The sequence below is a fragment of the Babylonia areolata genome, chromosome 34, assembly GCF_041734735.1.
Source record: "Babylonia areolata isolate BAREFJ2019XMU chromosome 34, ASM4173473v1, whole genome shotgun sequence".
NCBI lineage: Eukaryota > Metazoa > Mollusca > Gastropoda > Neogastropoda > Buccinidae > Babylonia > Babylonia areolata.
The window spans coordinates 9,619,016-9,636,116 of NC_134909.1; the positions used below are offsets into that span (position 1 = coordinate 9,619,016).

Sequence of the window (17,101 nt, forward strand, 5' to 3'; positions counted from 1 at the left end):
GTTTGCACGGCGTATGGAGTCTCCGACTGGTTTGTGAGGTGAATGAGACTGGTTTGCACGGCGTTTCGAGCCTTAGACTCCTTAATGAGGTGAATGAGACTGGTTTGCACAGTGTTTGTGAGGTGAATGAGAGTTGTTGGGTTGGATCCTGAATGGCGCCCACCAGACATCAGCCACCTGAAGCAGGAGACAGGGGCTCTGGAGGAGCTCAGCAGGCAGCTCTTTCTGGAGACAGTGGACCTGCAGGAGGCTATGGTGGGTGCTGGGCGTGTTTGCTGATGTTGATGTGATACTTCAGTTGATGTTGATGTTGTGGTACTTCTGCTGCTGTTGATGTTGATGTGATACTTCTGCTGATGTTGATGATGATGTTGATGTGATTCTTCTGCTGCTGTTGATGTTGATGTGGTACTTCAGCTGCTGTTGATGTTGATGTTGTGGTACTTGTGCTGCTGTTGATGTTGATGTGATACTTCTGCTGATGTTGATGATGATGTTGATGTGATTCTTCTGCTGCTGTTGATGTGATACTTCTGCTGATGTTGATGTTGTGATTCTTCTGCTGCTAATGATGTGATACTTCTGCTGATGTTGATGTGATACTTCTGTTGATGTTGGTATGGTACTTCTGCTGCTGTTGATGTGACACTTCTGCTGCTGTTGATGTGATACTTCTGCTGATGTTGATGTTGTGATTCTTCTGCTGCTAATGATGTGATACTTCTGCTGATGTTGATGTGATACTTCTGCTGATGTTGCGATGTTGATGTGATACTTCTGTTGATGTTGTGATACTTCTGCTGCTGTTGATGATGATGTTGATGTGATACTTCTGCTGTTGATGTGATACTTCTGCTGCTGTTGATGATGATGTTGATGTGATACTTCTGCTGTTGTTGATGTGATACTTCTGCTGCTGTTGATGTGATAGTTCTGCTGCTGTTGATGTTGTGATACTTCTGCTGCTGTTGATGTTGATGTGATACTTCTGCTGCTGTTGATGATGATGTTGATGTGATACTTCTGCTGATGTTGATGTTGTGATGCTTCTGCTGCTGTCGATGTTGATGTGATACTTCTTTTGATGTTGGTGTTGATGATGATGTTGATGTGATACTTCTGCTGCTGTAGATGTTGATGATGTTGATGTGATACTTCTACTGCTTTTGTTGATGTTGATGTGATTCTTCTGCTGCTGTTGATGTTGATGTTATATTTCTTCTACTGTTGCTGCTGCTGTTGTGATACTTCTGCTGCTGTTGTAATGCTGCTTTTTTTTTTTCTCAAATTTCACCCTCATTTGCCCAGTTTCCCCCAGCCCTCCATTCATTCACATCTCCCACCCCTTCTAACCGATAATACTCAAATGTATTCATAAGTACTTCCACAAAATGTCTTCAATCACCAATATGTGTGACGGGACGTTAAACAAAAACTCCTCCTCCTCCTGTAATGCTGCTGCTGCTGATGTGATGATGGTGTGATACTTTTGCTGATGTTGATGTTGTGATGCTTTTGCTGCTGATGTGATAATTCTATTACTGATGTTGTGATACTACTTCTGCTGCTGCTGCTGATGTTACACTGTTGATGTTGTGATGCAAATGTTGTGATACTGTTGCTGCTGCTGGGAATGAGTGATGGCTTAGAGGTAATGCGTCCGCCTAGGAAGCGAGAGAATCTGAGCGCGCTGGTTCGAATCACGGCTCAGCCACCGATATTTTCTCCCCCTCCACTAGACCTTGAGTGGTGGTCTGGACGCTAGTCATTCGGATAAGACAATAAACCGAGGTCCCGTGTGCAGCATGCACTTAGCGCATGTTAAAGAACCCGCGGCAACAAAAGGGTTGTTCCTGGCAAAATTCTGTAGAAAGATCCACTTCGGTAGGAAAAACAAATAAAACTGCATGCAGGAAAAAATACACACACACACAAAAGGGTGGTGCTGTAGTGTAGTGACGCGCTCTCCCTGGGGAGAGCAGCCTGAATTTCACTCAGAGAAATCTGTTGTGATGACAAGAGAAATACAAATACAAATACTTTTGCTTCTGTTTCTGCTGCTAATGTGATTTTTCTGCTGCTGCTTTTGCTGCTGCTACTGTTGTGATACTGCTGTTGATGTTGTGATACCGCTTTTGCTGCTTTTGCTAATGTGATACTTCTGCTGTTTTTGCTGCTGCTAATGTGATACTTCTGCTGCTGTTGATGTTGTGATGCTGCTTTTGCTGCTTTTGCTAATGTGATACTTCTGCTGTTTTTGCTGCTGCTACTGTTGTGATACTTCTGCTGCTGTTGATGTTGTGATACTGCTTTTGCTGCTGCTGCTAATGTGATACTTCTGCTGTTTTTGCTGCTGCTAATATTGTGATACTTCTGCTGCTGACGTTGTGATACTTCTGCTGCTACTAATGTGATACTTCTGCTGTTTTTGCTGCTGCTAATGTGATACTTCTGCTGTTTTTGCTGCTGCTAATGTTGAATCTTCTGCTGTTTTTGCTGCTACTAATGTTGATGCTTCCGCTGACCAATCTGATTGCAGGACCGAATCGAGTACTCGAAAACGTTCAAGGGAAAGTACTTCAACTTTCTCGGCTACTTCTTCTCCACGTACTGTGTGTGGAAGATTTTTATGGTGAGTCATTGCTCCGTCTTTTGTTCTTGGCCCTTGACACATGCGGTCAGTAAGTGTTGTGATATCGGTGTTGTGACATGAGATTTCATCTTCTTCTTGTCTTCGTGGTTTGTGGGCCGCCGCTCCCACGTTCACTCGCGTGTACATGAGTGGGCTTTTACGTGTATGAGTGTTTTTACTCGGCCATGTAGGCAGCCATACTTTGTTTTCGGGGGGTGGATTTTATCATTTTAGGTATTGTGATGTTTGATATGTGTATGTTGAGTGTTTGTTAATGGTGGCTGTGTGTGTGTGTGTGTGTGTGTGTGTGCATAAAATACTGTTGGTCTCTTCAAACACTGTTATATGTTTGTTTGTTTTTTTCCCTAGGGAAAGTTTATATCACTTTTTTTTTCTTCAGGGGAAATCTATACTTACTTTTTTTTTTTTTTTGAGTGAAAGTTTTGTGGGATTTTTTCTTAGTGGAATATTTGTATTTCTTTTTTCTTTCTTTTTTTTCCTCCAGGGAAATTTGACTTTACTTTTTCTCCAAAGAAAATTTGTTTTCACTTTTCTTTTTGTCCAAGGTAACTTTTTTTTTTACCCCCTTTTTTTTTTTTACTCCATGGCCAGGGGGAAAAGAAAAAAAAAAATATATATATATACATATATATATATTTTTTTTTACTTTTTTTGCAGGGAAGAATTATTTATACTTTGTTCTCCAGGGAAACTACTTCTTTTTTTCTTTTTCTCCAAGGAATTTGTTTTTAATCTCCAGGGAAAAATTGTGTATTTACTTTCATGTTGTGTTTTCCAGGGAGATTTTTTATTACTTTTTTTTAATTTTAAATTCACGGAAAATCTGTGTTTACTTTTTTTTTTCCTCAGGGAAAATTTATTTTACTTTGCTGTTTTTTTCAGGGAGAATTTATGTTTTCAGTTGGGTTTGTTTTTTGTTTTTTTTGGTGTGGTTTTTTTTTTGGTGTGAATCATGGACCCTCACAGCGGACTTAGAGAGAAGAATAAGAGCTGTAGAAATGAGGTGCTTCCGAAGACTCTTAGGCATCTCATACAAAGACCACATCACGAATGAAGAAGTCAAGAGACGCATCCGCAATGAAATCGGGCCCTATACTGACCTTCAAACACTCGCCAGACAACGAAAACTGAAGTGGTTTGGTCATGTCACACGCTCCTCTGGTCTTGCTAAAACAATCTTACAAGGCACAGTGAGGGGAGGAAGAAGAAGAGGCAGACAAAGGAAGAGATGGGAGGACAACATTCGAGAGTGGACAGGCATGGAGCTGAGAGACACCCTGAGAGCGGCCGAGAGACGCGAGGACTGGAGAAAGGTGGTTGACAAAGATTCGAAGGCGCCCCAAAGGATTCGGAATCTGAGGGATCGGTGACGGTGACGGTGTTTTTTTGTTGTTGTTGCTTTCTCCAGGGAAAAGATATATAAAACTTTTGACAAATTTATTTTTCTGTGTCATCAGTGCCATCTCTGCCATCTTTTTATTGTTGTTGTGCAGCAGGAATCATGTAAGCCATGAAAGATGTGCTTCTTTTCGCTTTAAAACATTTTTTTTTTTTTTTTTTTGCTCATGTGACCTGAGCTTTTCTGTTGCCAGGCAACCATCAACATTATATTCGATCGTGTGGGTAAAGTGGACCCGGTAACCCGAGGGATTGAAATTGCCGTCAAGTATTTTGGCATTCAGTTTGACGTGAGTATTAAATATTGTGTGGAGTTGTGTTATGTTTTGCAGCTGTTTACTGTATTGCATTGTGATGTGTTGCGTTGTGTTGTGGTGTTGTGTTGTAAATGGCACAGGAACAGGAGTCATGTTGGCTGCTGGAAAAAGAGAGGGCGCTAGTCAGGGGGGCAGAGGGGAGGTTACCTACTTCCGGGAGGTTATCGACCGTAGCTACTTTTGTTTTCTCCGCATAGGCGGATACATGTAGTAGTTTGCACAGGGCAGGAATGTCAGACCCCTGCCGGAGTCTGCACAAGTGGGTCACGGTAAGTATGTTTCTTAACTCTTTCCATACGAACGGCGAAAGAGACGACGTTAACAGCGTTTCACCCCAATTACCACCATCAAAATATTGCAAGCGGAAGACTCTTATACTGAAGAGGTGAATGTTGACAAAGAATACCACAATTCTGACAACAGAAGCTAAAGGCTGGGTCATTGAGACACCCACTGGACATCCGAGGGGTCTGTGTAGAGGAGAAGAGAGGGCTGGCCCTACTGAGTGAGTTAAACGTAATTTTAGATAGAAAATTTCCTTTTACTGTGTTGTATTGTGTAGTGTTGGTTTAAATAATCTTTAATTGTTCAACAGTACACATGATTACAGTGCAAACAAAGACAAAAGAGCATCAACAAGCTTAAAGCTTATACTGTGCTCACAACGTTGCACTTCAATTTTAACGTGACGGCTGATGAACCGTATTATCATTTGTATCAAATAGCATTCAAAAATAGTAAGTAATGAAATAAAACAAATAAAACAAATGAATATTGTGTAGCATTGTATTCCGTTGTGTTGTCTTTCAGTTTATTGTGTTGTGTTGTATTGTATTTTGCTGTGTGGTAGTTTATTGTATTCTTTTGTAGTGTATTGTGTTGTGTTGTATTGCAGCCTGTTGTGCTGTGTTTTATCTTGTAATGTCAGTGCATTGTGTTTTATGGCAGTTTATTGTATTATTTTGTAGTGTGTTGTGTTGTGTTGTATTGTATTGTGTTGTGTTGTAACATATTCTGTTGTATTACACTTTACTGTTTTATTGCACTGTGTTGTGTTGTGGAGCAGTTTATCGTATTCTTTTGTTGTGTGTTGTGCTGTGTTGTGTTGGATTGGATTGTATTGTGTTGTGTGGCAGTTTATCGTATTCTTTTGTTGTGTGTTGTGTTGTATTGTATTGTGCTGTAACGTATTCTGTTGTATTACATTTTACTGTTTCATTGCAGTGTGTTGTGTTGTAACGTATTCTGTTGTATTACATTTTACTGTTTCATTGCAGTGTGTTGTGTTGTAACATATTGTGTTGTATTACATTTTACTGTTTCATTGCAGTGTGTTGTGTTGTAACGTATTCTGTTGTATTACATTTTACTGTTTCATTGCAGTGTGTTGTGTTGTAACGTATTCTGTTGTATTACATTTTACTGTTTCATTGCAGTGTGTTGTGTTGTAACATATTCTGTTGTATTACATTTTACTGTTTCATTGCAGTGTGTTGTGTTGTGTGGCAGTTTATTGTATTCTTTTGTTGTGTGTTGTGTTGTATTGTATTGTGTTGTGTTGTGTTGTAACGTATTCTGTTGTATTACATTTTACTGTTTCATTGCAGTGTGTTGTGTTGCGGAGCAGTTTATCATATTCTTTTGTTGTCTATTGTGTTGTATTGTGTTGTGTTTTAACGTATTCTGTTGTATTACACTTTACTGTTTCATTGCAGTGTGTTGTGTTGTGTGGCAGTTTATTGTATTCTTTTGTTGTGTGTTGTGTTGTGTTGTAAAGTATTCTGTTGTATTACATTTTACTATTTCATTGCAGTGTGTTCTGTTGTGGAGCAGTTTATCGTATTCTTTTGTCGTGTCTTGTGTTGTATTATGTTGTATTATTGTGTGTTGTGTTGTGTGGCAGTTTATTGTATCACATGGCAGTGTGTTGTGTTGTAACGTGTTGTGCTTTAGTGCAGTTTGTTGTGTCATGTGTGTTGTACTGCAGTGAGTTACGAACACAGTATGGCAGAACCAAAGCAAGGTGTGTGTTTAGAAAATGAAAAAAACAACAACAACAAAAAAGAAGTAAAATAAGATAAAACAAAATAAAATTACAAAATAAGATACTGTAAAATCAAATTACATTGACTGAAACAAACCCTCAGTTGTACGTTGTTGTCTATGAGCGCTATCTGAAAAGAAAACGAAAAAAAAAATGTAAAGAAAACTTTTTGTGTGTGTTTTCTTACGGTGCGTGCTGTTTTTGCCCCTCCCCCTCCCAGGTGAAGTTCTGGTCCCAGCAGATTTCGTTCCTGTTGGTGGGCATCATAATCGTGTCGTCCATCAGAGGATTTCTCATCACTCTCACCCGGGTACGTGACTCACGCTGTGTTCGTGTGGGTGGGGTTTTTTTTGCTTTCGTGTCTGTCTCTCTTTAACCCTTTGAGCCCTGAGTTCATGAGCAATTTTAACCCTTCTGCCTGAGCTCCTGAGCCAAAATTTGCAAAGAATTGGTATTTAAATGTGTTACGGCAGATATAAAAAGAGTGCCCTGACCACTGCTTTACCGGTGGTAGAGAAAAATGACATATTGCCTAGCCACCGGTTGAGCGGTGTGTAAACACTTGTGTGTGTGTGTGTGTGTGTGTGTGCATGTGTGTGTGTGTGTCTTTTAATTGTGTCATGTGTCTTGTGTGTGTGTGCTTAAAAAAATTTTTTTACCTGTGTGTGTGTATGTGTGTGCTTAAAAAAATTTTTTTTTTTTAGCTCTGTGTGTGTGTGTGTGTGTGTGTGTGTGTGTGTGTGTGTGTAAGCATGCACCTGTGGGAAAGAGGGCAGGTACTTATGTAATGTATGTTTTATTGTATGTATTTTGTCGGTGTCTGTATGGTTGTTATTGTTTATGTATGATTGTCATCATTGTTGGCATCATCGTCATTATTGTCATTATTTCTTGATGGTATTATTATTATATTTGTATTAGTATTATTTCTGTTGTTGTTATTGTTATTATTATTATCATCATCATCATCATCATCATCATCATTATTCATGTATGGTTATCACCATCATCTGCATTATTATTATTATTATTATTATTATTATTATTGTTATTATTATTATTATTATCATTGTCATTGTTATTATTATTGTTGATATATATATATATAGATAGTATTTGTTATTACAAGTATTATTATTATTACCGTGGTCTGTGACAGTTCTTCTATGCCATAGCCAGCAGCAAGTTTGCCAACGTTATCGTCCTCTGTCTGGCCCAGATCATGGTGAGAACTCTGGCACACACACACACACACACACACACACACACACACACACACACACACACACACACTCACACTCACTCACTATCACACACACACACACTCACACACACACACACACACACACACACACACACACACACACACACACACACACACACACACACACACACACACACACACACACACACACACACACACACACACACACACACACACACCACAACACACACACACACACACTCACTATCACACACACACACACTCACTGTCACACACACACACTCACTATCACACACACACACTCACACACTCACACACACACACACACACACTATCACACTTACACACACACACTCACACTCACAATCACACACACACACACACACACACACACACACACACACACACACACACACACTCACACACACACACACACACACACACACACTATCACACTTACACACACAGACTCACACTCACACTCACACTCGCACTCACACAGAGTAAACTGTGAACATTGTGGATTTCAGGGCATGTACTTTGTGTCCTCGGTGTTGCTGATGCGAATGAACATGCCTCCAGAGTACAGGTGAGACTGTGTGTGTTAAGTGTTGTTTTTGTGTGTGTGTGTGTGTGTGTTGTCTTGTGTTGTGTGTGTGTGTGTGTGTATGTGTGTGTGTTGCCTTGTGTTGTGTGTGTGTACGTGTGTGTGTGTGTGTGAACTGTGATATAGATAAGATGGATAGATAGATAGATAGATAGATAGAGATAGATATTTTTCATTCCTCCTCCCCAACATGCCCTCTTACTCCCCCCCCATCCTCCTTCCCCAACCGACAGGCGCAGTAGCCAAGTGGTTAAAGTGTTGGACTTTCAAACTGAGAATTCCAGGTTCGACGGCGCCTGGTGGGTAAAGGGTGGAGATTTTTCCAATCTCCCAGGTCAACATATGTGCAGACCTGCTAGTGCCTGAACCCCCTTCGTGTGTATATGCAAGCAGAAGATCAAACACTCAGGTTAAAGGTCCTGTAATCCATATCAGCGGTCCGGTGGGTTATGGAAACAAGAACACACCCAGCATGCACACCCCCGAAAACTGAGTACGGCTGCCTACATGGTGGGGTAAAAACGGTCATACACGTAAAAACCCACTCATGTACATAGGAGTGAACGTGGGAGTTGCAGCCCACGAATGAAGAAGTCTCTGCACAAGATTAAGTGCAGTATAGATACTAATTATTATCGTTAACATTATTATATTATGCCAAAAACTTTCTGTACTAATGCAGATTCAATAAACAACCACCACAACTCAGTGCATTTAAAACACAGCTCAGATACATATACAAAATCAAAGAACACACGATGAACCATCATGCTCTCCGTACAAAGTGGAACAGTTACCTTCCAGTTATGGAAACTGCTACCTAATCACAATTTTGCATGTTCCATAGTTATCATTCTGTATGATAGTCCTTACTTTGTACTAGCAGGTCTTTATTTAGTTTTTATATTTATTATTTATTTATTTTTTGAATTTTTATTATTGTTGTTGTCTTTACAATGTGATTAACTACATGCTTTCTTTTCCAATAATGTAGAAGTGGTTTACTCACTGCTCTTTATTATGATGTTATAATGCTACCACTCGCTTTCGCCTCATCCTTGATGCCATCACTGTAATAGTTGAGATAATTGATGCTGTTGCTATGTTGCATCTGGTCTCTTTATTATTAATGCCATCTTAAATCATCATGATTACTGCAATCAATAATATGTAAACATTGATTGATTGAATGATTGGACATGTTTTTTGTTTTTTTTCTGTATTTGTTGATGTTGTTGCTGTTGGTGTTTTTTTTTATATCACTTTTTATTTTGTTTTGTCTTTCTCTCTCTAGCGGATGCTACTGTTTGTTTTATATTGTTTTGAATTTTTATTATTGTTGTGTCTTTACAATTTTTTTTTCTTTTTTTTTTCTCAAGGCCTGACTAAGCGCGTTGGAATACGCTGCTGGTCAGGCATCTGCTTGGCAGATGTGGTGTAGCGTATATGGATTTGTCCGAATGCAGTGACGCCTCCTTGAGCTACTGAAACTGTTTGTTTCATACTGTTCTCTGTATTGTATACATGTCTTTGCAAAACAAAAAAATTTTTAAGTAAAAAAAACAACAAAATTATTATTACCATAATTGTTACGGCTGGCAGAATGATCATCACGGAGGTGCTGGGAGACCTGCAGTTCAACTTCTACCACCGCTGGTTCGACGTCATCTTCCTGGTCAGCGCCCTGTCCAGCATTGGCTTCCTCTACATCGCTCACAAACAGGCGCCCGAGAAAAACATGGCTTAGCAGCTTAGCCGAGCCGCCTTGAGACGGAGGGAAGGGAGAGGTGTTGGGGGTCGGGGGGGAGGAGAGGGGGGGCGGGGGGGGGGCACGCGGATGGGGTGGGTTGGACCTAGAAAAAAATAATTATGTGACCTGGTTGGAGACATAATTTGACAAAAAACAAGAACGCCAGAGAATCGACAGACAGGTAGAAAATACAAAAAAAAACAAAAAAACTTAGCCGTATGAAGAGCACAGGAACAGGAGTCGTGATGGCTGCCGGAAAAAGAGGGCGCCAGCTAGTGGGACAAAGGGGAGGTTACCTACTTCCGGGAGGTTATCGGCTGTATTGCTTTCGTTTTCTCCGTATAGGCGGATGGTAGTTTGCACAGGACAGGAATGTCAGACCCCTGCCGGAGTCTGCACCAGTTGGGTCACGGTTAAGTATGTGTAATTAAAAATGATAAATTATCAAGGCTTGGGGGATGAGGGGGGGTAATCCAGCTACCTATTTTTTTCCCTTTTGGGGGGATGGGTAGTTGTGGTGAGGTGAGTGTTTATATAGATGGATAGATCTATTCTTCATCCTTTTTTTGGTCTCCCCCTTTTTTTTGTCTTTTCTTTTTATTTATAGTTTTTACAAAATCAGAGTTATCTGTGTATTTTGGTAAGTTTGTCAGGGTCAGGATCAGGATCTGTACGTCGCAGAGGCCAATATGGCCATTGTCGCTGTGGAACTTGGGAGAGCGCATGCATGTGTGTGTGGTGTGTGTGTGTGTGGTGTGTGTGTGTGTGTGCGCGTGCATGCGTGCGTGCATGTGTGTGCCCTTCTCTCTTATTTTCTGCCTCACTGGTCCATTCCTTGATTTTTTCTGGGGGGAGGGGGATATCTTTATTTTTTCTTCCAGACTTGATAGTTGGGACACTCAGCATTGTATTCCTCTTCTTTTTTTTTGTGCCAGGCACCCATTGACAGTTTTTGACTGTGTGTGTGCCTTGTATGGCTGTTATTGTACTTGATTGTCTGGAATGTTTTGTGTGTTATTATGTTTATGTTCAGGCCAGGTTGTTGGGGTTTTTTTTCTGGGTTTTTGTTTCTTTTTAATCCTGTGTTGAGAAACTGATGAAATGGTTTAAAAGTCAGGGGCATGTCTTCTTCTTCCTCTTCCTTGGTTTGGATTGGGTTCTGACGAACGTGTGTAGCCCAGTGTTGAGTCTGCTGAGCCAACTCGGCGTGATAATACTTGAGAAACTCAGTCTGGCTTCGCGACGAAGCCGTTATTGTCGTCAGCAGGGGGCTTAGTAGGTGGCGTCCTAAGTACGTTAAACCAGAACAGGCACGACTGAACATCACTGTTATGTGGGAATCTAAATGAGTGGCGTGGGAGTAATGCCACTGAACTGGTGCAGATGATGGAGCAGCAAAAAAAAAAAAAAAAAAAAAAAAAAAAAAACCATTCCCACACTTTCCAAGCACACTGTTTAACCCTTTCACCACCCACGTTTCTGTGTGGAAAAAACGCTCCCCAGCGCCAGATGCTTTAGATACGATGCTCTGAGTTAGCCACAGGCTTTGGTTCATGTCAGAACAGCACAGTGGACTTGTTCACTTCAGACTGGGTCAGGGGGCAAAGGTTAGTCATTGTTCTGTTGGTGGGGAAACTGGCTGCAGCTGTTGCAAGCTTTGTTACTATGTGAAAAATGGTTGTGTTTTTTTTTTGGCATGATCCCTCAACATCAACTAAAGTCACCGATGGTGGTGTAAGAGTTAAACTGGGTTGGACTTTGTTTCTGCATCAGTGATGGGGGCAATAGCCAAGTGGTTAAAGCGTTGGACTATCAATCTGAGGGTCCCAGGTTCAAATCACGGTGACGGCGCCTGGTGGGTGAAGGGTGGAGATTTTTCCGATCTCCCAGGTCAACATATGTGCAGACCTGCTTGTGCCTGAACCCCCTTCATGTGTATATGCAAGCAGAAGATCAAATACACATGTTAAAGATCCCATAATCCATGTCAGCGTTCGGTGGGTTATGGAAACAAGAACATGCCCAGCATGCACACCCCCGAAAACGGAGTATGGCTGCCTACATGGCGGGGTAAAAACGGTCATACACGTAAAAGCCCACTCGTGTGCATACGAGTGAATGTGGGAGTTGCAGCCCATGAACGCAGAAGAAGAAGACGAAGAAGAAGTTTCTGCATCAGTCGCATCGCTCACTTACTGCCCATTATGCCCTGTGGCGTGTTGGGCAGCACCATTAACAAGGGCATGAGATAGATGTTTTGAATTTTTTCATCTCATATTGCCATAATCATGCTTGATAAATTGAAATTAAAGCATTTACAGACCATCACACACACACACACACACACAGTCACTCACTCACATTAACACTTTCGCACGCACGTACACACACACACACTCACTCACATGACCACACACACATACACACTCACTCACATGAATGCATGTACACACACACTCACTGACATGAACACACATACACACTCACTCACATAAACACACGTACACACACACACTCACTGACATGTACACACTCACTCACATAAACGCACGTACACACACACACATACACACTCACTCACATAAACACACACACATACATAATGATGCATGGCCCCACCCCCCCTACCCCACTCTCCTCCAAAAACCTTGATGCCAGTCGTCAGGGAAGCAAACTAAGACGGGACCCAAGACGTATGACATTGATCAGACTGATGTGTGAGTGTGGACTGTCTGATTGCATGTCTGTTTTCATTGTGTGTGTGGTTGTTTTTATTTGGGTTTTTTTTCTCCTTGAAGAGTTTGTTCTGTTTTGAAAAGCATCATGAAGTTGTCTGGTTCGATTTTGGATTCCATCAGACAGCATTAGCATGGCATATGATGGCTTTGGAGGAAGGTGGCCGAACGGTTGAGACGATTATCTGCCTCCTGTACAGGGTCCATGAGGGCCTGGGTTCGATTCCTGCTGTCGCCTGTTCTCCCGAGTTTGACTGGAAAATCAGGCCAGTCGTTTGGGTGAGGCAATGAACTGAGGTTCTGTGTGCAGCACACATGTGGAGCACCGGAAAGGAATTAACCCATGGCAACAAAAGTGTTGTCCTCTCGTGGCAAAATTATGCAGAAGAAATACACTCCGATAGGTACACAAATGTATATGCATGCCCTCAAGGCCTGAATAAGCGTGTTGGGTTATGCTGGTGGTTAGGCATATGCCGATCTGCCTGTGGTGTGGTGTACGTGGATTTGTCTAAACACAGTGACACCTTGAGAAACAAACTGAAACTGACGGCTTTGGGTGAGAGAAAGGCGTTTTCACACGAACACGATTGTCACTGTTAATAACAGACAAGTGATACATTACTATGAAAATCATTGTCATTGCTGATATGTTCTTTTTTGTCGATGTATAGAATGGTTTGGTTGCAATTTATTTATGTGCAGAATGCAGATATTATTAAAACGTGCTGCTGTGAAACATTTTGTTTGTGTGGGGTAGTTAGCTCATGAAAAGCTTTCACTGCCTTTTTTTTTTTTTTTTTTCAGTGACTCGCACGGACCCCACAGGCACGCACACACACACACACTACATAAAGCTTCTCAGATAACTTAAGAAACTTGCATGCCATTAAGAAACTTGATGCCATTATTTTCACGAACTGTTCCCAATTTCACACAGTCAAAAATTGGGTCACAAATTTAAGGTCTTGGCAAAAAACACACGAGGCAGAGTCTGGTGGAAGTGTCGGGGTGGGTGGGTGGGTGCTAGGGGGGAACGAGTATGGGTTCAGTTGAGACAAAGACACACGGACCTCCTTCTTCTTCTGCGTTCGTGAGCTTCAACTCCCACGTTCACTCGCATGTACACGAGTGGGCTTTTACGTGCATGACCGTTTTTACCCCGCCATGTAAGCAGCCATACTCCGCTTTCGGGGGTGTGCATGCTGGGTATGTTCTTGTTTCCATAACCCACCGAACGCTGACATGGATTACAGGATCTTTAACGTGCGTATTTGATGTTCTGCATGCATTTACACACGAAGGGGGTTCAGGCACTAGCAGGTCTGCACATATGTTGACCTGGGAGATCGTAAAAATCTCCACCCTTTGCCCACCAGGCGCCATCACCGTGATTCGAACCCGGGACCCTCAGATTGAAAGTCCAACGCTTTAACCACTCGGCTATTGCGCCCGTCGACACACGGACCAAATATTATTAGTGAGATGCCATGGGGAACACTGGGGCTCATAAACCGAAGTATTTTATTCAGGGGAACATGTGACATGGTGTACGCCAGATGCAAGAGAAGTGCCGTGAGCAGAACAAGGAGCTCCATATGGTCTTTATAGACCTGACTAAGGCCTTTGACACAGTGAACTGCCATGGTCTGTGGAAGATCCTCCAAAAGTTCTCCTGATTGCGTCTTTCCACGGTGGCATGCAGGCGAGAGTACAGGAAAATACTGACATACATATGTAGTGTATATATAAAACGAGGGGCGCAATAGTCGAGTGGTTAAAGCATTGGACTTTCAATCTGAGGGTCCTGGGTTCGAATAATCTCAGTGACAGCGCCTGGTTGGTGAAGGATGGAGATTTTTTCCATTTTTCAAGGTCAACATATGTGCAGACCTGCTTTGTGCCTGAACCCCATTTGTGTGTATATGCAAGCAGAAGATCAAACACGCACGTTAAAGATCCTGCAATCCATGTCAGTGTCTGGTGGGTAATGGAAACAAGAACATACCCACCATGCACACCCCCGAAAACTGAGTATGGTTGCCTATATGGCGGGGTGAAAACGTTCATACACGTAAAAGCCCACTCGTGTACATACGAGTGAACGTGGGAGTTGCAGCCCATGAACGCAGAAGAAGAAATATATTTAAAAAAAGGTCTGGATATGGAGGTTCTAAGTTCAGTTCAGAATAACACTGAAGACAGTGCATCACTGTGGAAGGCAGTACAACAACGTGGAAGACAGCAGAACAATGTAAAGTCCCACAGTACAACACTGTGGAAGGCAGTACAACAACGTGGAAGACAGCAGAACAATGTAAAGTCCCACAGTGCAACACTATGGAAGGCAGTACAACAACATGGAAGACAGCAGAACAATGTAAAGTCCCACAGTACAACACTGTGGAAGGCAGTACAACGTGGAAGACAGCAGAACAATGTAAAGTCCCACAGTACAACACTGTGGAAGGCAGTACAACATGGAAGACAGTAGAACAATGTGGAAGTTCCACAGTACAACACTGTGGAAGGCAGTACAACAACATGGAAGACAGCAGAACAATGTGGAAGTTCCACAGTACAACAACATGGAAGACAGTAGAACAAATGTGGAAGTTCCACAGTACAACACTGTGGAAGGCAGTACAACAACATGGAAGACAGTAGAACAATGTGGAAGTTCCACAGTACAACACTGGAAGGCAGTACAACATGGAAGACAGTAGAACAAATGTGGAAGTTCCACAGTACAACAGTGTGGAAGACAGTAGAACAATGTGGAAGTTCCACAGTACAACAATGTGGAAGACAGTAGAACAATGTGGAAGTTCCACAGTACAACACTGTAGAAGACAGTAGAACTGTCGAGTGTTGGCCTAGAGGTAACCCGTCCACCAAGGAAGTGAGAGAATCTGAGCGCACTGGTTAGAATCACACCGGCAGTCGCCAGTATTATCTCCCCTTCCACTAGACCGAGAGTGGTGGTCTGGATGCTAGTCATTCAGATGAGACGATAAACAGGTCCTGGGTACAGCATGCATTTAGCACACGTAAAAGAACCCACGGCAACAAAAGGGTTATCCCTGGCAAAATTCTGTTGAAAAATCCACTTGGACAGGAAAAAAAAAAAGAAAAAGAAAAAAGTTTGGTGCTGTCAGAGTAGCAACATGCTCTCCCTGGAGAGAGTAGCCTGAATTTTACACAGAGAAATCTGTTGTGACAAAAAGAGCAATACTGACGTGGAAGTTCCACAGTTCAGCACTGTGGAAGACAGTAGAACACTGTGGAAGTTCCACAGTACAACAACATGGAAGACAGTAGAACAATGTGGAAGTTCCACAGTACAACATGGAAGACAGTAGAACAATGTGGAAGTTCCACAGTACAACAACATGGAAGACAGTAGAACACTGTGGAAGTTCCACAGTACAACATGGAAGACAAGAACAGTGTGAAAGTTCCACAGTACAACATGGAAGACAGTAGAACACTGTGGACGTTCCACAGTACAACAACATGGAAGACAGTAGAACAATGTGGAAGTTGCACAGTACAACAACATGGAAGACAGTAGAACAATGTGGAAGTCCACAGTACAACAACATGGAAGACAGTAGAACAATGTGGAAGTTCCACAGTACAACAACATGGAAGACAGTGGAACAATGTGGAAGTTCCACAGTACAACATGGAAGACAGTAGAACAATGTGGAAGTTCCACAGTACAACATGGAAGACAGTAGAACAATGTGGAAGTCCACAGTACAACAACATGGAAGACAGTAGAACAATGTGGAAGTTCCACAGTACAACATGGAAGACAAGAACAGTGTGAAAGTTCCACAGTACAACATGGAAGACAGTAGAACAATGTGGAAGTTCCACAGTACAACATGGAAGACAGTAGAACAATGTGGAAGTTCCACAGTACAACATGGAAGACAGTAGAACACTGTGGAAGTTCCACAGTACAACAACATGGAAGACAGTAGAACAATGTGGAAGTTCCACAGTACAACATGGAAGACAAGAACAGTGTGAAAGTTCCACAGTACAACATGGAAGACAGTAGAACAATGTGGAAGTTCCACAGTACAACATGGAAGACAGTAGAACAATGTGGAAGTTCCACAGTACAACATGGAAGACAGCAGAACAATGTGAAGTCCCACAGTACAACACTGTGGAAGGCAGTACAACAACATGGAAGACAGTAGAACAATGTGGAAGTTCCACAGTACAACAACATGGAAGACAGTAGAACAATGTGGAAGTTCCACAGTACAACAACATGGAAGACAGTAGAACAATGTGGAAGTTCCACAGTACAACACTGTGGAAGGCAGTACAACATGGAAGACAGCAGAACAAT

General features: G+C 42.0%; 1 protein-coding gene across 2 annotated transcripts in view; it reads left to right on the top strand.

The window, feature by feature from the left end:
• The window catches only part of LOC143277424 (Golgi pH regulator-like), a 39,504-nt gene extending 27,764 nt beyond the window's left edge, over nt 1–11,740 (top strand). For both annotated transcript variants that reach the window (XM_076582226.1, XM_076582227.1), the window contains exons 9-15: nt 167–255; nt 2,540–2,632; nt 4,246–4,341; nt 6,633–6,722; nt 7,572–7,637; nt 8,168–8,226; nt 9,847–11,740. In XM_076582226.1, coding sequence (XP_076438341.1) covers nt 167–255; nt 2,540–2,632; nt 4,246–4,341; nt 6,633–6,722; nt 7,572–7,637; nt 8,168–8,226; nt 9,847–9,991 — 638 coding nt within the window. In that variant the 3' untranslated portion in view covers nt 9,992–11,740. The remainder of the gene's footprint in view (nt 1–166; nt 256–2,539; nt 2,633–4,245; nt 4,342–6,632; nt 6,723–7,571; nt 7,638–8,167; nt 8,227–9,846) is intronic.
• The last annotated feature ends 5,361 nt before the right edge of the window (nt 11,741–17,101 follow it).